The sequence below is a fragment of the Aplidium turbinatum genome, chromosome 6, assembly GCF_918807975.1.
Source record: "Aplidium turbinatum chromosome 6, kaAplTurb1.1, whole genome shotgun sequence".
NCBI classification, from domain to species: domain Eukaryota; kingdom Metazoa; phylum Chordata; class Ascidiacea; order Aplousobranchia; family Polyclinidae; genus Aplidium; species Aplidium turbinatum.
The window spans coordinates 7240318-7263983 of NC_137477.1; the positions used below are offsets into that span (position 1 = coordinate 7240318).

General features: G+C 37.3%; 1 protein-coding gene across 1 annotated transcript; it reads right to left on the reverse strand.

Annotated features, from left to right (window-relative positions):
- Positions 1–4: 4 nt before the first annotated feature.
- On the reverse strand, positions 5–22605 carry LOC145771565 (rhophilin-2-like). Its single transcript, XM_082583269.1, has 15 exons — positions 22473–22605; positions 22147–22262; positions 17633–17761; positions 15830–15908; positions 15252–15454; positions 12611–12777; positions 12194–12381; positions 10402–10558; positions 9332–9451; positions 8517–8611; positions 7960–8059; positions 3728–3804; positions 2838–2978; positions 2327–2485; positions 5–1757 (listed from the first exon to the last, which is right to left on the reverse strand). The coding sequence occupies exons 1-15, from the start codon at positions 22515–22517 to the stop codon at positions 1395–1397; spliced, it is 2139 nt and encodes a 712-aa protein (XP_082439395.1). The 5' UTR covers positions 22518–22605; the 3' UTR covers positions 5–1394.
- Positions 22606–23666: the final 1061 nt, after the last annotated feature.

Genomic DNA, 23666 nt, shown 5'->3' on the forward strand with positions numbered 1-23666 from the left:
CTCGTTGAAAGGACATAATACTGTATTTGGCAGAATTGTTCACAATGCAATCTGTACGCAGCACATAGATTCTAGTACGGTACTTCGACATACGCATGAACACAATGAATAGCAAGGTTTAATATCAAGTCGCTCTTTAATTACCTTAGAAAAAAATGTTGGCAGCTTCACAAAAAAACATCAGCATGACCAACTTAAAAGTGGTTTTAGTTTTTAAATCTTTATCCTCGGACTAACAAAGTCTTTGATAAGTTATACTTGGTAGTTTCGCATACTTGTAGAGGCTCTTGGCGCAGTGCCCGTGCCGAGATTTAAAGAGTGAAGTTTTCCAATTGTTAGTGCTGTTGCTGGGGAATTATTCTTGCAACACCTTCGAAACCGGCTTGAGAATGCATGGGAGTATTTGTTAGTCGCCATCGTTACAGGACAGAAGTAGAACAAGTTAGATTAAAATTGATATGACAGCAGGCAACAGCTAATGGTAAGGAAAAAGACTTGCCTTGTATAACCACTATTTTGACTGAACAAAAGCGAAAAGACAATGGTGTCTCAATTAACGGCAGCGCAATCAATCTCCGTTGTAGTTAATAAAGACTGAAGTTGTTTGAAACAAAAACAGTACAAAATTTAGTTCCAAAAAGCCCTAGCAGGTAGTCGGTGCAAATGGTTCATAGCGGAATTCAAAGGTTCATGAAAACTTCACACCAACTTTTCCCCCCAGAGGACAACAGTCAATGGAGTAATACGCATCACAGTAATAAACGGCAAATATAGTACATTTGAATCGATGTCGTATTGCGGCAAAACGGTAGCGCGTATTTACATCATAAAATAATAATTGGCAATGAAATAGTTACGCAGTTTTTACATCGTTTCTAGACAGTACGAAGTTAAATGTAATAGAAAATAAAAACACCACAAAAACAACCCAGACAACAAATCACTCGCTTTTTACATTGATTCAACGTCTGTAGACGTAGAATACGCAGACTACAGACGTTCAATCAATGTAAAAAATGACTGATTTGCTGTCTGGGGAGTTTAGTCATTACCTTGAGAGCCTTAAACCACTCCAGATGGAAGTCCTTTTGCAAGTTTGATATAAAAACAATTCCAGTGGTAGTACGACAATTAGGATTGCATGCAAATAACTCTATATAGCAAAATTAGTGTTTTCTATGTTAATTCATAAAACAATCCTTAACAGGAATGATTTCATCTTTAAAATGGATCTGTCTTCACAGACAACAGACCGTCTACGATGAAAGAAAAGTGGCTATTTTTGCGTGACATTATCGTAATATAACGCAACACAACAATATTTTGTGGAACGCAACAATATTTTTTTCTCGACACACTGGTCAATGATTCGTAACTCCACAAACAAGTAAAAACTAACAATTTGATCGATATTCTGGAGACAAGTCCTTCTTCTGTCGTAAGACCGTGCTTCCTGGGCCGGGCCGTGTGAGGGCCTGGGCCGTGGTCGCACTGCGGTGCAGGGAAACGGCCCGTTGAACATGCAGCGGGTCGATATGGCTTGGCGTGTTTTCTGAAATGGTAGAGAAGCGATTTTGCTTTTGGCGCAATTTGAGGCCCTGGAAGAGCCCAAACGAATGACGCTTCTTTATGTCCCTATTCTTCTCCCGGTTATGGACCCTCCTGGCAACATGATCGCCAGAGTAAATCTTCCCATTATTGTTGTTGTTGTTATTTCCCGATCCTCCAGAGAAATCGTTGATCATGGTGGTGGATGTCTGCCACAAGTACAAGATCAGTATCATTTGCGTTGTTATTACATATGACGACATTTCATTTACATAATCACTTATGATTACATCGATGAAATACAGCAATAGATGTTAACTGCATTCTGATTCACGCAAGAAACTTTAATATAGCTGTTTGTCTTGATTACCAACATGTTACTGGCCTGATGTAAACTGGACCTTCGAACTGTTATCAATAAAGATTACTCGATTCTTGGAGAAATACTTAACGGCGGAGAGTGTTGGCCAGTACGGTAGTTGACTAGAATCGTTTTTTAAAGAACTTGTTGTTTGGTGTGTTATTTATATCTGTGGTATTTGGCCGCCGGGTCTAAATACTCATTCGAACGTCCGAGGTTCGACTCCCCGCCTGGCTCACCAACCGTCGTAGAATAGGCGGCCGTATCGGTTAGTTTCTGTAACTTTTGGTAACTCATTTGATTTAAAAAAATTAAAATAGGAAAATGAAAAAAATAAATATGAAAACAAATAAAAAATAGAAAAATAAAATTTCGGTACCAAAATTTAAAAAAATAAATAAACTACTGTTCACATACCGAGTTATTGCACATGCTTCCCAACACAGTAATAAGGGTCATATTGATGGGGGTTCCTCTCCGCTCGGCTATGAGATCGGCAATCTGGCAGTGTGTGCTCCACTTCACGTCGATTCCGTCAATTGCCACTACGATGTCATCAGTGCGCATGCCCAGTTGCTGATGTTGAAGAAAGAAAATTTGTTTCAGTGCTTTCTGCCTCATTTTTTTGGGGGGGTTTACGTCAAAATTTTAATACCAAATTCAAGTGCTGTAGGCTGAGAGGCTATTCAAAATATCGTTTAAAGTCCAGGAGGTTGTTAGAGAGTCATCTATTGTCTTTGATGTGTTAACAAGTTTTTTAAAAATTAAAAAAAAAACTTGCAAGTTCAGAATTCATCAATCTTTCAATACAAGCATCTGAGTATTTACACATTTTAATCCACCAACAGCTACTAGAATTTTGTGTAGCAGATTGGTATAGCAGAAAACTGCTCAAAATAACATCCGGTATTCTTCAGTCTTCACTCACTTTTGCTTTCTCGTCAAGATTGGTCACTGTGACAGGGGAATTCCCGTGAAGAGTAAACCCGCATATCGCTTCCTGATTGGCCAACGTCACGCTCCGAGGAGAGCCGAGATGATAATGAGAAGAGAATACGGTGAGAGGACCCTGAATGAGAAGTAGATTGTCAAACAACAGATGTTTACAAAAAATGAAGAATAATTATTGCGTTCCAAGGAAACGGATTACAATAAATGATAATGTTGTAGCTACCCCAGTCAGCACATTAGCTCCTTTTCACACTCAATCAACGTCTTCAGACGTTGCATCAATGTAAAAGGGGCTAGTTTGCTGCGTGGGACCATGGTGGGCACAAGAAACTTTACGATAATTGCCTCTACCCAGTGGTCGATTTCGAGCAATGGGCAGTACCAAATTTAAGTAATAAGTAGAGTAGACAACCGGAAACAGACATTGCCGTCGGCTGCAGCGTGGGTCAGGTGAATGTCGGAAGGCGTACACCGATGCATAGCGCTCAAGTCCGCTTTCCCGCAATGCAGGATAAAGATAAACAAACAAACTTGTAAGTCACAGGCAGTTTTCCGATGTTCCTTTTTGCAGATTGCGACAGTTTGGGATAGCTTCCCAACTGCGAGCAATTATGGGAGCATACTCCTTACGAAAGGTATAAAATTTCAAAACTTCACAATAAAAAAACAGCAATTAAAAAAATGAAATTAAAATCAAACACAGAATCGCTAAAGATACGAAAACGAGTAATCAGTGCGCAATTCCAACAATAGGCTTGCTGTGTCGTTTACGCAGTCAGGCCAAGAAACAAAACACGCTTTTCCAATTGCATAGAGTAGCACAAAGCAGTCAACATTTTAGTACGGTAGTTATAGCGAGCAACTTACCAATCGCTTGAAAATGTCAGTTGATGATACGCAACCAAAAGCAGGCGGGATAGCCTCAGATTCGTTGGCGGTGTAAGCTGTAATGCATAAACATGAATTTTGCATAAACGACAAGTTTGCTTCACTAACTGACGAATCTCCGTCGTGCGTGGTTGACAGCAAAAACTTTTTTGCATCCAGGTTCACACTCAGTGGTTAAAAAGTTGGATTAAGTAGACGGAAAAGTCAATCTTTGTGTCCACCTCCAGGCATGTCGTTAAGTGTCTTGGAAAGATACAGTCGCATTCTTTTGAGCGGTGTCGAGCCGGCGTAGTACCAGGCCCTTCACTACTAGGCTATATAGCCGACATAATATAAAGCTCCTTATGTAGGTGTGAATAGTTTGATCATCCCAACAATATCGGTGATAATGCAAAAATAAATAAAAATTAAACACTATAAGTACCATCCACAGTGTAGAAGCAAAATGTAGATAGATCAAAACGGATCCATTATGTGACACAGACGAAACCGGTCAATTTGCCAAACTTTTTCATACGTTTAACCGATATTCGCGACTATTCGAATAAACAATTAAAGGATGCGATTAAATGTTTTCAAACAAACAACTCCCGTTGCAGCATGTAGAGCTTGGAAGTCTGAGAACAGTAAGAGTGGAATAGTGAACAAAGCATTTTGATCAAGAACTCAACCTTCTATCCAAGCAGATTTGTAAAGTGATCCAACCAACAATGAAAACAATGGTACGAACAATACAAATTACCGCTGTAGAGCAAACCAGCACGTCCTTTTCTGCAACGCTCTGACATTTCAAGTGACAAATAAATCTTGGCAGTGTGATACTATGACAGCAATAAAGCATGCTTTTTGCTTACTGCTTAGTTTGGAGCAGTTCGCTCGATTGCAACAATTTGATGAGATCAGCGTGGTCCACACACAGACGCATGAGCATTTCAACGTTTATTTAACGTTGTTTTTGTGTAACAACATCTTTTCTCAGTATGAGAAATTTTCCAGTATGAAAGACTTTTGTTCAAAGGCTATTCTCCCTAAGATGATCAATCGTTTTCCTCAAGGAGGTTTAGTCAGAGGTGATAACAATGTGTGCTACATAAGCTAGCTCAAAGGCTCTGAGATGAGAAAAGATCAGGCAAGCTATTTCAGAATTCTGCCAAAATATTCTATGATGACACAGTAATGGATGCCAGTGGGATGGAAATGGATGAGTTGAAGGAGATTGCGTGGGATCGAACGCTGTGGAGAGGAAGAATCTATGGAGTGACCATGAGTGGAATCCAACTGAACCGATGAAGAGAAAAAGTTCGACGTCTTGTATTCGATTAGATTTAAATCTAATCTGCATTTGTATAATAATCCCACTGAAGACAATGTGCCATAAATAGACGGTACTAAAGGTAAAGGTGAGTCCCATACTTGAATCCAAGCATCGGGGGATGAGAAGATAAGGTTCTCATTATACTAAGCCATCGGCACTAACGAGAGTAGGGTGGCCGGTTCCTTTCTCTCGGCCGCCTTTACTTCAGCAATTACGCCCACCCAATTTATTACACCCTGGGTAGAGGTGAGCGGTGTTTGTCAACAACCAGCATAAGCCGGGAGTCGAACCAGGATTGCGTGATTGGAAAGCGAGCGCCTTATCCGCTGCGCCATCCCACCAGACGGTACTAATTAGACCAAAAGTTGCCCAAAGACAACGCGGAAAGACAGAGCATGAAGCTAATTCCAACAGAAAACAGGGCTATATATTCGCTATACACAACGTTTAAAATACGTTGAAAAAATGTCCCGAGACTGCATGTAAAAAGTTGAGTTGAAAAGCAATTTTGAATTCTCGTGGAGTCGTAATAAGAAGACCAAAGTGCACATGTCAACTGATTACCTGGAAACTGTGCGATAATTGAAGTAGATGTAAGTAATCGCACAATTGCACTGTCCTGATCGATTCAAAAACACTACCCGCTACTGAAAAAGGCCATGTGCTGAAATGGTAGAAATCGTGTGTATCTTAGTTGCTCATTCAGGAATTTCCGACTAGGTTAGTGTGTTTTCTTATGGTGATACGTTACGTTCACGTTATGCAGCGTTTCTTAACATCAGCGTAGCATCAACTTTCTGGTCACAATTGGACAAGAAAACACTAAACTGCATTTCGGTGTGCTCAGATGGTCATAAAATTATCTTTTATGTGAAAAGAAGAATTCACAGTTCGTTCAAACATTGTGGTAAGATGGAGTGAAAACCGCAGAATAAACAATCCACGTTACACCAGGAAGGATCTTCTCTACACAATTTTAAATCTTTTGAATATTATATAGGAACATGCCCTTCTCTTTAACTTTCACAAATTGTGTTTGTAACTTCTGTTTCAATCCTAAGTCAGAAGAGCTTCAAGAAGTGAGTTAATGATAAGCACTGATACCTTCTTGAAAGCCGCTAATGAGACATGGTGTTTATCACTAACAAAACAAGTCGTAAACACGTCTATTTTGGGCACATTCAACGCTGAAAATACAAGCAATTACCAAAATACGCGCTGTGCTGGCTGCATAGTCAATAGAGTCATTGTTTTTCAAATAACGCGAGAGTCTGGAAATAACTGGTCAAATTTCTGTGCGTTGCTAAGCGATTACTGGCCCAGTTTTACGTTATTATTGAGTTTTTAGACGTTACTACACAGAAACATACGCATCTGATACCGATAAGTGGCATTGCTGTTTAGTCCAACTCGTAAGTGATAATGCAAACAGTCGTCACACGGTATTTTTCCCACACATCAAAGCACTGCTTCGGGCTTCATGTTCATTTTGCATCGCCAAAAGTAGATACAACTTCATAAAATAACTATTTGTTTTCGACGTTCACAAGTGAAAACTTAATGTCAAAGCCTACACGTTTCAAGAGCCAAAGAAAAAACATAATGTATTTTGAAGGTGTCATCTTTTGAGCTGAACATAAGCAATGTTACAAACGAGATCAGAAACGGGTGATTGCTTTCCATTGAAAAAGCAAGCAGGAGAATGAAGAAACAAGCTATTAGGCGCTGATACTTTGACAATTCCACAAGTTTTGTTTGTTTAGCAAGACAAAAACCTGACATGACTTTGTGAACCACACAATTAAATAAGAAAAAAATAAACTTGAACTTTTGTGTTGCAAAAGGGGAGATTTAAATGATAAAACTTAAGAGCGGAGCCTCGCAATTGGAGTGTAATGATACTTGATCATACGCTTCATTTCGGGTGCAAGATTTATTCAAGCACCTGCATTTGTTGTTTTCAAACAACATTACAATACAAAGCAAACCTACAAAAACGAAGCAAGCCATAATCTTTTACCACTGAAACGTTAGTAGCGCCTGTATGCCAGTTAGTGAATCCAGGAAAAGTGACTAAGATAAAAATGTCATAATATTTTGCATGTTTACATGTGGAAATTGAAATTAAATCTTTTAAAATAAAATGTTTATGGGTGCTTTCAAAATCAAAAGCTATTTCCTGAAAACAGTTAAATACTGTGGCTTTGAAACTAGAATTTTACTTGGTAGCTCTTTGTATGAAACAACACAGATATATCACACCAAAATACATCACACTGGCCGTTTTAAAACTGAATCGACACTTCACAAAAAGGAAAGTTTAATCACAAGATTTTGAACCGCGCAATTTCGTAGCATTGCTTTATGAATGAAACAAGTGTATACCTTGGCTACTTGAATAAAGAGACACAGAGTTGTTACTATAGGCAAGTCAAAACAAGTTCACATGAAAAGATTTCCGAAAATAAACCTAACTTCAAACTTTCACGTTCACAAACTGTTGAAATATGTTGATATATTGTATGACATAAGACAAAGATAATACTTATAACCAAAACACTACCTTTGTATATGGTTATGACCAGAACGGACACAATAGGATTTAAACTCGAGCTTTAACAACTGTTCAAGCACAAGCCATTAAACCTTTAAAAACTAACGTACATTCATTATCCTGAGATGCTAAACAAACATGGAAAAACGGTGAACTTGATCTTTTACTGCTATTTTAAAAACAATCGTCAAGTGCCACTTGAAATCAATCCAAAAATTCCATGGCCGCATGGGCATGAAACAACTGTATGTGAAGGACCATTACAGTAATAATAATCAAACAAATAATGAAATAATATTAAGTGGTTGAAAGGTAGAAAATGATTAAGCATGATATACTCACGTTGTATATTGGGCGCGTCGACAAGTTCGAAAAAGTCTTCTTCCGTGTCGACTTCGGCAAACTTGGCTACAGACCTTTGGTGTGCGTGCTGTAAGTATTCCTGCAAGATAGGGATGAATGATCCGGTCAGAAAATTAGCGTTTTTTATATTGATTCAGCGTCACCATACGTGGATTTAGTTTTCCAGACGATAACTTTTCATTGCCCATGTAATGATGTGATGGTCAAGCTTGGCCCCTGGGTCAAGTGATTTAGATTACGCTCAAAATGCATTTGCACGGTTGGAAACTTGTTATGACTTGATACACCTAAAATAGTTTCTTTTTTGCTTCTTTACATGGAATTGAAAAGCAACTCGGTCTTGTTTGGTTTCAGTTAAAACTTCTTAAACCTGATGTAACATGATCTAAATATATCCGCGCTCTCACGTACTATGTACAAAGTTGATGTACTATTGTGTAATATATATTACATATATGCACCCATGACGCATCACATATACATGATATGTACTACTATGGTCAAATATTGAATTAAATCACCAAAGCAGCCTGTACCTTCAAGATATCGACACTTCTGGCCATCTTGCACAAGCTGTGAGTTTGGAGAGAACGTTCATGGCAAAACACAGCCTGGCGAAGGTGAGATTTTCCTGCAACATTTGCCAGTTAAGAGTCGTAGTAACATGCAACAAAAATAATAGGTACCAATTATCAGCAAGTTTAAAAACTCATGGCAAAGTATTTTTCAGAGCTATTGACTGTGAAAACAGCCGAATTTTAGAAATATTCGAATGTCGACATTCTCTCCAAGAAAGGACCTCAAAGTGCCACTTCAAAAGACGAATTTCCCTGCTGATTTATCAGCGGTAAATATAAGAAGCTTTTCTTCTTTCTACTTTATACCCCCAACTACAATTAGTTGGGTGTTCTCCAACAACAATCGAAAGGACGTAACCAACTGATGATATAAGTCATGGTGAAGATATTTGTGACTGAACTGACGAGGCCAGCCGAACTTGAGAAACATGGTGTCTACCGCTATTCTGGCTTTATTTTGGCTTTCAAGCAGAGCTGTGGAGTCGAATGAGTTTTGGCGTGTCAGAAGTAGGCCAGTGATAAACTGTGGAGTCGGAGTAGTATATTTTTCGCCCGACTTCACAACCCTGCTTTCAAGCACAATTTTGAATTGAAGTCTTACGACTAGTGTGGAAGCTCCAACGATCCCAGACAGAAACTGAACCGTTTTTTTACATCGATTCAGCGTCTCCAGACGTTGAATCAATGTAAAAAAAAGGTTTAGTTGCTGTCTGGGATACGATTAGAAAAAACGACATGCTCGTTGTAGTGAAAAAAAAACAAGATTTATTTACCTAGTCTTCGACGGTCACCTTTCCTTCTTGCTGCGTCATCAGGCTTTGGGACGTCATCACCGTTGACGTTAATATACAAAGTGGAGAGCAATTTTGCAATTTCAACAGGCTCTGCCGCCTCTGTGCGGAGAAAATACGTTGTAACTTATTGCAACACAAAACGTTGCGTTATCATTCGGTTCATTAATGTTCAACGCGCATCGTTGAATCACCGGAAAGCGACAGCTCGCGCTGCAACCGAGATGCTTGTTTTTTATCTGCATCACTTTCGGAGTTCTGTTGACAATTTTTATGACTTTAAATGCAATAAACTTAAGAGGCGCAAAAGTTCCGGGCACTAAATTAATAGTTCCGAACGAAATTAGGGGATGTGTTAACGTGGGTCAGAGTAAACAAAACATGCTCTCATCACATCTTTTCAACATATGGTAACGTTGAAGTTAGTGGTTTATATGGCAGGGAGTGCAAAGACTTTCTCTTGTTGCCAAAAATATAAACAATAGATAAGAAAAGTGTAAATTATTTATTGCAGAGTGCAGACTAATTGGTTTTCAAACGTTCAATAACATAATGGAATTTCTGTTCAAGGTTCATTGGTTTTTGTGGTGTTTCAACGTCAAATGATTGTAAAGCAACGCAAAGAATGATTGGAATCGGCGATTTGAAATGCAGAAAAAATTTCGCTTTTCTCAAAAGGCATTTCAGTCACTGAATGACGCGTTTCAAGTATTTACGTCGTTTGCTGGTTACGCAATGCGTCAAATCAGTGACTCATGCGTCAAATCAGTGACTCATAATAATGATAGAGAAAAAATCGCAGCGGTTCGATTTGTGATGAAACATTACGCGATGATCGCTTTTAATGTTAATCTAGACGGAATTTAAAAATTGATTGTGCAAAACCGTCTTCAAAATTTGTTTACTTAGCCAAATAAATTTACGCTTTCCAATGGAAGGCAAAAACAAATATTGTACGCAAAAGTTCGCATGCAAAGCATCACGTTCAGTAAACAAAATCGTAAAAAACGTGTCACTACATAAACTTTTACAAAAAAAGCACCATATCATACCGTGTTGTTCTAAAAGTCCTAAAGAGGCATAGTAATGACCCAGAGCCCGATAATGATGTGTCTTCACTTGGACCATATTGATCCATGAATAGGGCACGTAACTTTTCACTGGATCGATAGCGAAGGCTTTGTCTGCGAGGCTGTACTTGTCAGCCACCTATGAGAAAGAACACAATCAGTTAAAAATGTGTTTCATGAGGGATTAGGGGTTTTTGTAATTATTTGAAGTATTTAGATTACAAATGGATTCTTCTTACATTCTCCACTAAAAGTGGACACTGAAAAATGCGACTTTCCAGTAAAAAGCGACCTGCTTTTGCAACTCATATACTGTAGTAGATAGTAGACGATTTCAATTCTTAATTAAGCCGATTAGCCGTGACATCCAACCACCGAAGCGTAACATAAGAGCATGATGAACTCATGCCTTGTCCATGTGGCCAACTAAATCATTCTTCATGATTAGTTTGTTTGCGTGGCTTGCAAGTTGAAAAATATTGTTGATAGGAAGTGGTAAGACCTGTGCGAAAGCTACACCGATCAAGGACAGATGATCACAATGACATTGCAACCAATTACGATTACATCGTATAACCAATTACGATTACATCATGTACGATCAATAAAACGCAACATGCTCGCTGTGCTAGTGAGCGCTCAGTCTTTCTATTTTTAATTGATTTTAAAAATTCTTGTAGAAACCTTGTGGTTTTTGGCCTTCATATATTGATGTGTGTAACTAGGTGTCAGCTCAGCCAATAAATCAGCATGGAAATAAACTTATAAAAATAACACCAAAATACTGATGGTTTTGAAAGGCATTGACGAAAAAAGAACCATAACAAATGTAAAATAATATCACATAAGAAAATCAAAAACATTGATTTCCTACAGTCGATCAATCGAAAACAAGGATCAAAAGATTGGCCTTGACAGAGAAGAGCGATTTGGCGCACAATAATAGATCAGTGACGATTTTGAACGGCAATTCAGTGTATGAAGGGCATCGCACGTCAGTGGTGTCTCGACGTGGGTTAGAGCAAATAGAATTGCTATAGCAGAATAAATTATTATCTTTTGAAATACAATATATGCCGGTATGCCCACAAGGATAAACCACCTCGGGAATGGCTTTGACGGTCACGGTCACTTTGACGGTCAACTTATAGTTGCAATAAAAAAGGTTTTCCAAAGTATCGCTAAACATATTCAGACCAGGCAAGCGGAAATGGTTTATTATGAAACGCAAGACGTCATATTTACATATGATAAGTCAGCACTAGGTCAATCAAAAATCGAATGCTGAGCAAACAATTCGTTGAGAAAACGCTTATTCCCAACATGAGAAAGTCTTTTATGAGCCTTAGTTTGATCTTGTTAGTCTCACGTACTGGTGATGAATTTGAAAAAATAACGCCGACGAAGAGAACCATGTTGATTATCTGGAGTTGGAAAGTTTAAAAAAACTAAAAAACAAAAATTCGGGCTTTTAGCTTGAAGAAATTGATAAACGGTGAAAGTTCAAATTGAAAAAAAGTTTCCGAAGTTAAATCTGGAAACTTATTAATATTACGCCATGTGAGTGACAATGGAAAACTATAAACAAATCATTTGATATTTCACCAATAAAAAGTCTGTTAATGTAAAATAAGCAGCATACACAATACACATAGCTTAAAATAAATACACCCGCCTCAATCACGTGGTTCAGAATTAGCTTAATAAGCGACAAATTTCTACAAAAAACAATAAATATCAATTTCAACAATAGGTTGTAAACGTTGTGAATCACCTGCATGGCTTCCTGGGCAATGGAAGCGCATTTTCCAAGTTGGATCTCAAAACCACCGAGAATACTCCTTTCCATGCAGCATTCCTGAGCCTGCGCTAGCATGAGGAAGGTAAGTGCACTCAAAAACGAGTGACTCAGGTCTGGAGTAGGCGCGTTACTGAAATTGGTCCTCAGGTAATTGTACACACCTGGAGAAAAATGATTTGTTTTCTGAAAAAATCGTCTACCAAGCTGGCGAAAGTTGTCTCTTTACACCGTTTCAACCTCTGATGACGTTAAAATGATGTAAAATGAGCAACGTTTGCAAGCTGGGAAATCTTTCAACCGAACAGAGTAAAAAAAATACCGAGCCGAGGTAAACACTTTTATAAAATTTGCTTTGAAAAAATGTAAAAAACAGGGTTTCCCCACGCTAACCGGCAGAACGTTGGTAAGCGTCGATGGCTTTGTCGACCCCCTTCCTTTTGGTGCGGTCGGCTCTTGTTCCAATCTGTGAATACAAAGCTCCGATGTTGAAGAGGATGCTGGCCTTCTCCAAGGACACAGATCGTTGGACTGAAGGAACACCGGTGATGGAATCGTACCTGTGGATAAGAAATCAAGTGATTGGAAAATCGTATCTTAGCACGGTCACTATTTTCACGCGTGACCCGCAGTTCTAAGAAATATGAATATGAGAACAAAGTTATGAAAATATATAAACTCATTGTCCATATCGGCTTTCAACAAGTGAAAATTGTTAACAGTGGTTAGATAAAATGTAAAATATATTGGTGGTACTAAAATAGCAGAGGAACACCATAGGGTGAAGTTGAACGAAATTATGTACTGTTTTTGTACCGTACAAGTGAAAAAAAAACGAAATATTTGGCCAAACAAAAAAAAATTCAGAAGTTTAGTTACCGTACATAACCTGTTGTAAACAATAACTTCACCGGCTTCGTTCACAGTTACCGGTAATTAATGAAATAAAAAAAAAAACCTTAGCCGAAGACCTACAGTTCATTTTGATTGGATGGAATTATGAATTCAAAATTTCCAAAAATCTGCTATCAAGTGTAGCGACGTTAAATCAATCGTAAAACACATTTATCTCTAATTCAAACTCGTCTTATTCTTTAAAAGCAGCCAACTACAAAGCATCGGATTGTACCATTGTTATGGGCACTGACAATGGGAACATTAGAAACGTGACTCATTCTGTTTTGGATTGCACCAGGTTTACAAAATAATAAAACCTGACATTTTAATAGGTCACTGGATGCGACAAGGTCTCGTATTTTTTCTTCTAGTTTTTTTTCACGTTGGCTTAATGCAAAAAACTACTTGTCAAGGTCAAAGAAAAATCCCGTATGTGTGTCAAGTTTATGGTGTACAACAGAAACGCCAGGGATTATACTAATTCCAGCACAGAAATCTTTGCGGCCTCACTGTTGTCAGCTGAGCATCATAAGTTCGAGAACAGTGTACAACGCTATAACAATTTTACATTGTTTGACGTTAAATAAAAGTAAAAAAAGCAGTTTTAAAAACAGAACGGTTGAAATTCGCCTTCAGCAATGCATTGTTTGATGCGCAACATGAAATACACAACAATAACTGTATTTGCGTTGTTGCAACGTTTAAAAGCATTCAATGTATAAGAAAACAGAACTCGTGCTTTGAAGCCACTCACACACGAGTACCCTAAACAAAGCAAAAAACATCAAAACGGATTCAAATAATCGCAAGATTAATTTCATACGCTACTGTAAACAAGACACACATGGGCATGATAGGGAAAAGACTATAGAGAAACATAGCCAGCAAGTTCGTGTATTTTGACATTAATTCAACGTCTGCAGCCGTTGAATCAGGAAAAACGGAAAAGCCCTAAAGATTCATATAATCAATAAAAGATAAGAACAAAAACTTAAATTCAAGTCACAGTTTAACTGTATCAAGCAACATCATTTCATTTTCCAACTATGCGCATATTTCCTTTATGAATTTTATGATCTAAGTGAGCAACCATAAGATTAAGCCCACGCAAGTTGTCATTATGCTAACATGCCACACCAGGGTGTGTCACTTAGAAGGGAAATAGGTATGTTTGCTTTTTCCTCTACGGTGAGCAATATATATCAACTGCAGATTAATGATGTCATCGAAATTCCACTTTAGACACGCGTTCAGCTTCCAGCATACTTAAAGTATCGAAAACGACTTGGCAATTGGATGCTATTTGTATAATTAGGTAACGAGATAAAGAACGCTATAAAATTGGGGGTAATGATATAGGGGCGGTAAAAAGTTAGACCTTAGGGCCTACAAAGACCCAGGTTTGAACGACGACGCTCGTCGTTTTTAGATGAATAAATTTAATCATTGTTTTTTAAATCTAGAGAGTTTCACTCAGCTAACCTCGAAGATATCTAAAACGGTAAAGGCCCAATCGTGTCCCAATCCGAAACAACATAATGTTGGGTGCTCAAAAACTCATTTTTCACCGCATCGCGTTATTATGTTATAATATAGGACAATGACTTATCGACCATATCAAATTCAGCTCTTCTCCAGACGACAAATCAGTCGTTTTTTAGATTAATTCAAGGTCAACAGATCCACTGTCAGCTGACGTTAATCAATGTGAAAAACGACTGACCGTCTGACCTGCTGTCTGGGTTTACACCTGTTACAACTATAAAAAGTTCAACGTTTTACCGCTGCGCAGTCGTAACATTACATCGTTTCAACATCTGGCGACGTTCAAGCGATGTAAAAAGGAAAACTTTGTTGCCCTGGAGCAAGCTGTACCAACTTTTACCTACAATTGTGTTCGAATCTATCGAAGAGAAAATGTTGCAAAACACATTAAGTGGTTTACGAAAATCATCAAAGTTCATAAAAAAGTCGTTTGTACACCCAACACACTGCTATATAATAATTAAGGACATATGGATTAAACGTCAAAGTTTCGTAACTGTGTTAAAAACTTAAACTCTCAAAACGTAAACTTCCCAGACAGCAAAATCCCTCAATGGCGAATTTTCCTGTCTGGGTTAATACACTTCTTTACCAGTGGAAGTACACTCCAAGTGGCTTGTGTGGAGAAAAGAAGCGATTTTCAACGAAATATAACTGATTGTAGTATTCCAGGAGCAAGGCGACTCCATCGTGTGTCCTGGCTGGAGTGCGGGTCGAGGTTCTCATGTCAGCAAAGTCAGCTAGCTCGTCGCAAAAATTGTTCGGGTCTTCTCCATAATGCTCGGATAGAAAAGACTGAAAGACAAAACAGTCGATTGAGCCCAGCCACGCCCTTTAGTCGTAGGCTACTCCACCTGAGGTAAGCAACGTCCCAGACAGAAAATCAGTCGCTTTTTACATTGATTCAACGTCTGGAGACATAAACAAATAATATTAAAACTTGCATCATTACTGGCCAAAGCGCTGTTTTGTGGGCAATCATTACTTTAAATGCGTCATTTGTGATAAAGATTTCATTCGATAATTGGAACACGTCGTTTGTTAATCTAGTAATTGCAGGTACGGATGGTTGGCGTGATTTTTGAACACTGTGAATGAACAGTCGAGGAAAATAATTGACACAAATTGGGTATAGTTCGTAAATAAAAGGAGTTCTTTGTGTTAATTTACCTCAAACAACTCAGTGAACTCCAATTCTGTCGTATCCTTCAAACCAAGTGGTATCATAGGTATGCTGACCGCTTTCCCACTGAAAACAAATAAAGAAAATGTCTTGATAAACTTGTTCAGTTTATATGCACTTTTCCTTTGTTATAACAAAGGAGGCCAGTGTAGAAGGTCTAAATTAATATTGGAGCATTTCACGAACATAAGGCTAAAAGTGAACGATTTTCAAATTGAAATTATGGTACAGTGCTGTTCTAATACAACTACAGCAGCCATAACGGTAAAACCCACAACCGCCTAAATTCATTGCCAACAATCATTCAACACTCTGATTGCCTTGCTAGAACACCCTGGTTACCCTATTTATTTTTATCACTTGTTTCATAAGTTCTGGATTGGATCAAATCTAGATGTCTAACGTGGATGAAGGGATGAGAAGTTTAGGCGTAGCGTTTTTTAATGTTATGTTACCACGCTGCCTTTTTACATCATTGCAACACTCGCCAGAAAAATGGCAACTACCTTGCCACCATTGTCACTTCGTTGATGCTTCGTACAGTGTGTCAATGCACTTCTTTAGGGTCAATAATATCGGGAAATGCTTGCAAAACTACGGCGAGAATGCCCAGTCATTGCTCGCAATATGAAAATTTCAAGCAGGTTTTGAGAAGTACAGTTGCAGTGAGAATGCGCAATGCCGTCTTGCCAAAGAACTACGAGCGAATAGGTTTTAGATCTGTGCTGACTGAACAGAACAAAAGGTGATCTACGGATTTTTCAACCACACTTCAAGCAGCTTCAATGGCACTTGTACTGAAATTGTCTTTCAGAAAGTCATTTTAAGTACAGCTTTGCCATTGTGGTCGCATCAAGTAAAATTTTAAAGGTTGACTTTAACCACGACCGGACGTGCACCGGCCGTGCGTGCACACTGCACAGTGGGCTATGTTTAAAAGCAAGTCTTTTAAGCTCAAAATATCTAACCTTCACTAGGAAGGATTTGGATATCTTCTGTGATTTGCAGTGCCAAGTGGAGCAATACTAACATTGACTTTATCGTTTCAGAATATAAATATGAACTATTTCCCGTCACTAACAAAAACGAAATAAATTTGGTGGCAACATAATTAGTGGATAAAATTTCAAAAACGTTTTCAATTTTACAAGTTACAGTTTCCCAGTTTCAAAAGTAAAATTATCGAAATTTAACACGTCAGTCGGTGAGAAAGTGCACCAAGCTGTCAATCACATTCACGTTTCGCCAAAGCAAGTAAGTAGCTTCATCAGGAATAATGATGTGAAAACCATCCCTAACCATCAGATGCAACGCATTTGGCATTAAAATCAACACACATTCAATAGCAGAAACATCTAATTAAGGTGAACTTCGTGTCACCACATTGCAGTGATGACCACGTCGAGGAATAGGACACGTAACAGTCACAAACTGGAGAACAAAATCCCTCATTTTTGCATAGATTCAAAGTCTGGAAACGTTGAATTAATGCAAAAACTGACGGATTTTGCTGTTTGGGAACCAGTGATATCTGTTGTAAGGAAAGGTTACTGTTTACGCGATGAAATTATACTGTTTCGAGATACAGTAGCTGAACGTATCTTTTGACCATCAAGTAGACTTAAACTTAAATTTCATTTCATGAAGTTTCACTCCATAGAAATTAGAAAAATTGTGTTGTGCTGTATCCAAGCTATTGCTGCATGAAAAACTCTGAGAAGCCATGCAGCAATGAAAGAAGGGTGTCTAACGTTTAGAAAAGCAAACGTTACAAAAACTGTTTAACCTACTTTTTGCTCTGGTATGGTTCTACAGACGAGTTTATTTCGCTGAGCTCTTCCTTCAACAGTTGCAAGTTGCTGTTGACGAAGCTTAACTCCAACGCCACGGTCTCCTTCACTTTAGCGTTTGTAGTAGCGCTGTAAAGATAAACGTTATTGGTATTTAGAAGCATTTTAAAACGATTTAAATAACCTTGTTTTAAGAGTTAATAATACTTCCTGTAAAACTGGATGGAATTAACGCGCTCAAATGCGAGTCTAGATGCACAGCAAGTAAGTTTTACCCAGCCAGCAAATTAATGCTTTTTACATTGATGTAATGTCTGTAGATGTTGAATCAAACGTGAAAAAACGCAAGGTTTACTGATTGGATGTAAATTAATCCACCAACAAGCAATAACATCATGAAATTCTAGATGAGCGGATTAATTTGTCAGATGATAAATCAACGATGAAAACATTTCTTACAAACGTTAGCAACCAAATCTCCGTGCATTAATCTGCTTAACGATGCCAGGGTTACAAAAATGAAATTGAAAAACTCCGGACGGCAAACCAGTCGTTTTTTACATTGATTCAACGTCTGCAGACGGCTGATAAAAAGCGGCTGATTTGCTGTCTGGAAAGACCACTGCTAACCAAACTGGGAAATGTATTGAAAACTTCAGTGTTTAACTATTATGCTGGTGAAAATTGTGTGATAAACTATTGAGTCTAAATATAACTCAAGTGAAGATCTGAGAGCAAATAAACTGTCGCCTGCAGTTGGTCACACGTCATAAAGTAATTACATATACGAGCACATATTACTAATACGACACTAATGTGTGCAATGCAATACTCCACCCTCTTGAATCAACAAATTTCACCACCTTGAGAAACAGTATACAAATTAGACGTTGTTAGCTTTAACATTTTGACATATTGAAGATATAAATACCAGTTGAAGATAGAAGTTTAACATTTTTATGCAATTGTGTCTCTTTTGTTCGAAAACACTTCCTCAAGAAACATATGAAGTTTGGAGAAAGGGCAAGAACGTGATCTCACAAAAAACGAAAGATGATTGAAATGAAATAAACCGTCGAATTTTATTGTTTAAACTTTTTAAACGTTTCATTAGAAGTTGTAGAATAATGAACTTTTGAAGGAAGTTGTTTGTCATTCAATGTAAGCATACTCAAACATGTCAATTGACTAAACAAAATAACTCACGGCTTCAGGCGTTTAGCAATTAGCCATGGTCTCCTATGTTTACAGTTGACACAAAATTCGAATTTACTGCCAAATACCAATATGGTTTCAAAAGCTTAACATCACAGCTTCTTCTAAATGTGGTGTAAGCTTAAAATTGAACCACCACCAAATATTTGTACTACGAAACAGCCATAGATGAAAACAACAGCAGATATAGCTAGCCCATCTCAATTAACCACTCGAAGCTGACATTTGATGAGCCGTAAGCGTGGGTGATATCAGATTTCATAAAATGTCTTTATCGCTAAGTTAATCAACTACTTCCTAAAAATACAGATTTTGTAATTAAGTTGAAGGTCAATCCTCAGTGCTTAATAATTGCCATTTTAACATCGTTTTGTGTTGCTCTTCTATGAAGCACAAGTTGAAGACCATGTAAAATGTTGAGTAGATGATCCACTTTAGTGACGAATAATTAGTACATTCAATTTTTTGTCATGAGAAAAGCCATCACATACAATGATCCAAACATTTCGTACGATGTTGTTGTTACTTTTGCGCGAAAGTAAAGTACAGCTGCTAGCTGTGTGTAATAATGTAACCACGATCTTATGGTAGCTTTCAAATATTCTTAAAAAGCATTTTTACGCAATAGCAGGTTTAACACTGCAATAACCTTCTGCAAAAAGTTTCGTAACAGAAGTTAAAAATGCAAAAACGTTTTGTCGACAAAGCGTTTGTCCTTTCGCAAGTAACAAATCAGTCAAAACGTCGCAGTACGACCTTTTATAAGTGGTCAGTTGTGCTGAAAACTTATTTATGGGGCTGTTTGCGACGTCTCGCTAGGGTCTTAAAGTAATTTGACAAATGGAGCTATGAAAGTTATTGCAAAGTACAATCAGGCACCGCACAGCAACAAAGCGTCAAACTCAAGGGGTTTGAAAAACTCTTCTATTTCGGAAAACCGCAATAAAAGGAAGCACACTTAAACTTGCACCTTGTTACCTCACAGTGTTTTAACCACCTTTCCCATTGAATTGGGTGATATCGTATATTGCAGCTGGTACTTCTTTTTCTCCCAAACAGGTTATTGGAGAAACATTGTCCATAAAATAAGAAACATAAATTATTATATATGTCATATTTAAAAGTGCTTCAAAACTTTTGATTTTTATATTGGTCTGGTCGTATTCATTGGTGGCATTCAACCACGCAATCTCGAAACGAATAATCAATACGTTGAAACCTCGTTAACCCAAGTCGTTGGAACGTCAGAAAAGCACAAAAAATGCGATATTGTCCTACGTCCACACAAAAGCGAAGTTTTAGAAGGCAGCACTTGGCGTCTTTGTGCTGGAACTTTTGAATATGAGACTTTAAACTATTCAGTATTCAAACTCGCAACTTTACTTGTTGTTACAGCGAAGACAATAAGTCGGTGCGATAAGGCAATTTCTTTCAAATGGTTACAACGACGCAAAATAAAAATGGACACTGCTAAACATTTTAACCCGTTCAAAGCTATAATAAATATATACATGATAGAATGATCAGATGCGCATTGCCGTATTGCGCAAAACATTAGTATGCATTAAAGTACTTCGTCGTTTTCTGTTAATACTTTTTGAATCACTTGATAAGCAGGGCTAAAAGTAAATGATGATGATGAACAACTTATCAACTTACGCAATCATTTTCGGCTTATTCCGTTCAGGTGTTTAAAAAAAACGAATAAGTGGAAAGAATATTAAATTCTTGAGAAAACACATTGTTATTCAACATCAATTGATGATAATCCGATAAAAATGACGCGTAGTTGAAAATTGCATTTTTTTAGAAATAAAGATTTTCACCTGCCCCCAGGCACTGCCGGATTAAACGCACTCGCAACGGTATTTTGCGCATTCGAGCAATCACCGCCACCTATTCAACGTTGTGTTATGCGAACAGTGTCATTAACACAGAAAATGCACAGGTTTAAATATAATGACTTCAAAGCACAACCGCAAAACCTGCACGTTAAAAAAACAACACTCGATGATGACGAAACACCGCGTTGAGTAAATATCAACTGAGAATAATAAGAACTTTTTTCTTATTAATTTTTGTCATAGAAAGTCGCTCAATGCAACGCATGTTTGGCTACGTTTGTTTGCATTAAGTGATATGAGGTAGGCTACATACATTACTAAAGTAAAGTTATGGGATGAAATTATTTCTACAAATGCAAATAAGACAAAAAATCTAAACCGTAGAGCACTTGAAAATACCACGGTTTTCAGCTCTCTTCAAGTACCACCTCAACAAGCCATTCTGTCCTCTACCATGTGGTTTAAAACCAGGTAAGACATTAAGCACTTGGAATATTTGAGATCATTCTCTGCTTTATATCAATACAACATGAACATGATGTCGAACAAGCTTAGCTACAACCTTCGCTTCTTGTACAAACAGCACAATATGTTTTAATGTTAGTTACCATAAAATATGAGAGCTTTGGCCAACACAACATGATTTTCAACATACAAACACAAAAAATAAGATGACTGTTTCAATTTATATATAATGACAGAGGTCCGGTTCAGCTGTTTTTTTTTTTAATAGGCCTACCGGTATATAATAAAATGTTTAAAAATTCAAAGTTCAGCAAAAGTTTAACTTAGAAGCATCAAAACTAAAAGTTGAAACCTGAAAAAGTGAAGTGAAGCTTGTGACATGTATTGAGCTATTGTATCTAGGCTTTACTACCACAAAACTTGTAGATACAATAGGCCTACTACAGTTCTACAGAGCACAATAAAAACAACATGATACTAACTTGGCTCAAACAAAATAATAAAATTCAAACACATTAACTTAACATTATTCTGTCAGTGTGTTTTGTCATGAGGCTGTTATCACATGGAATGATTAATCACAAAGATTAGTGGAAGCTTGCAAGAATTTTAGAACACTCATTCAAGCAGCATGTTAAAGAAAACAATACATGAAGTAAACTAGATCTTACACACTAGGAATAAGAAAGCAGGTCTTACATTGTTAAATAGCAAAATATTATAAACAGCTCATAGCCATATTAAGTTATTAGACAACAAAAAATAGCACGATAAGCTCATTTTTTTAAACTGATGTACAAAAAAACAAAACTACAGTAGTATGCTTGATAGTTGTTATAGCAATAACAACAGCAAATGCAAGGTTATAATTTACCAAGATAAAATCATTCTAGCAATGTTAACCACATACATTTCATTGAAGATATCAAGTAGTACGCTACAGTTTTTAGCACACTATAAAACTGAGGGACATTAACAAATTTGACTTACTTAAATAAATTTTCAGCTCCTGCACGCATTCGCATTTGTTTGCACAATTGTTTATTGATGAGTGACCGCTGACTTTGCATTTTACTTCTTTGGGTGGCCATAACAGGATTACATCCCTGTATGAAATAAAAAATTATGTAAGTAGACTAATAAAAATTATGTAAAAAACTACGCTTATAAATAAACTTCATGCTGAAGTGTTAATAATATTCCTAAAGACACACAATGGCCATTAGATAAACAAACTATGTAAAAAAGTCTTCAAATTGTCAGTAACTTCTAAACAAAGTTATAACTAACTTTCTAGACTACACAAGAAGTCTTACTTTTCTTGGGGTAGGTGATGCAGATAAAGGTCTTAAAATCTCCATTTTTCCAAGTTTATGGAATTTTCATCAGTGGGTACAACCTTGTCTGTATTAAATGAATTAGTGCCAACTACTGCAGTTAGTGTAGTATACCTAGTTCATAAAAATTAAAAAATAAACACAATATTAATCTAAACAATACATACAGAACTTTGTACAGTGATTTTTAAAGCAGTTAAAAAATAGGGCAAATTTAAACTAGTGTGCCTATGATAGCTTACACAAAGGAGTGAAATATTAGTCGTATGTGGATCTAACTAAAGCACCATAACAAGAATATTAACTTATTTTATTAGCCTGTAAAATATCACTAAGATTGTCTTCCACAACATCCTGAAAAGCATCATGATAGACAAAATTTCAAAAAGTAATCAGGAAGACATCTGCACTTTGATAAAACTACAACATAAACTTTCCGAAGAACCAAAGTAACCTAAATTTCATAGTTCACTTCTTAACATCGAACACTCGCTAGAGTCGCTACACTGAACTTCGCGCCAGCGAAAACACACACAACCGTTGCTAACTACTGCCTTTGGCTTATCTTGTCTGAATTTTATATTTTTAAAGTTCGAGCTTCGAGATTTAGTTTAAGCTTGCGCTCGCAACCTAGTGTTAACAAAGGAAGCTCTTTTTTGAAGAGGAACACATCGCTTTGGAACAAATTGTTGGGACACCTGGTTAATCGAATCAAAAAATTATATAACCCAAAATATAGATGCTAAACTTATATTCTACAAAGGCTTAGAAAACTCAGTTATTTTCATCTTCCTCTCCGTAAAAGCTTGTTCTCTCGTTCCATAGATAGGTTGGACTTGGAAAATAGGAAATGGCATCCAGTCAACTAGCCAAAATGGTGAAAAAGTAACTTTCGGGGAAAAGCCTAAAATCAGTCAGAAGTATCCTGACGCCTTTTACATCATTTGAAAACATTTTCGGTTTTGGCAGACAACCACAGCCTACCTCAAAAGCTTATGAAACTTCGTCTGTTTGTTGCCTACATTTGAATTGCAAAGAAAAGAAATTGAAAACGAGTAAAACGTACAGCCCCAATACGTGTTGTCATGGTCGACAATCGGCATAAAATAAACTGGTCGCACCTTATGTAATTTCCTGATTTGAAGTACTGTAATTTATGCATGACGCGTTCAT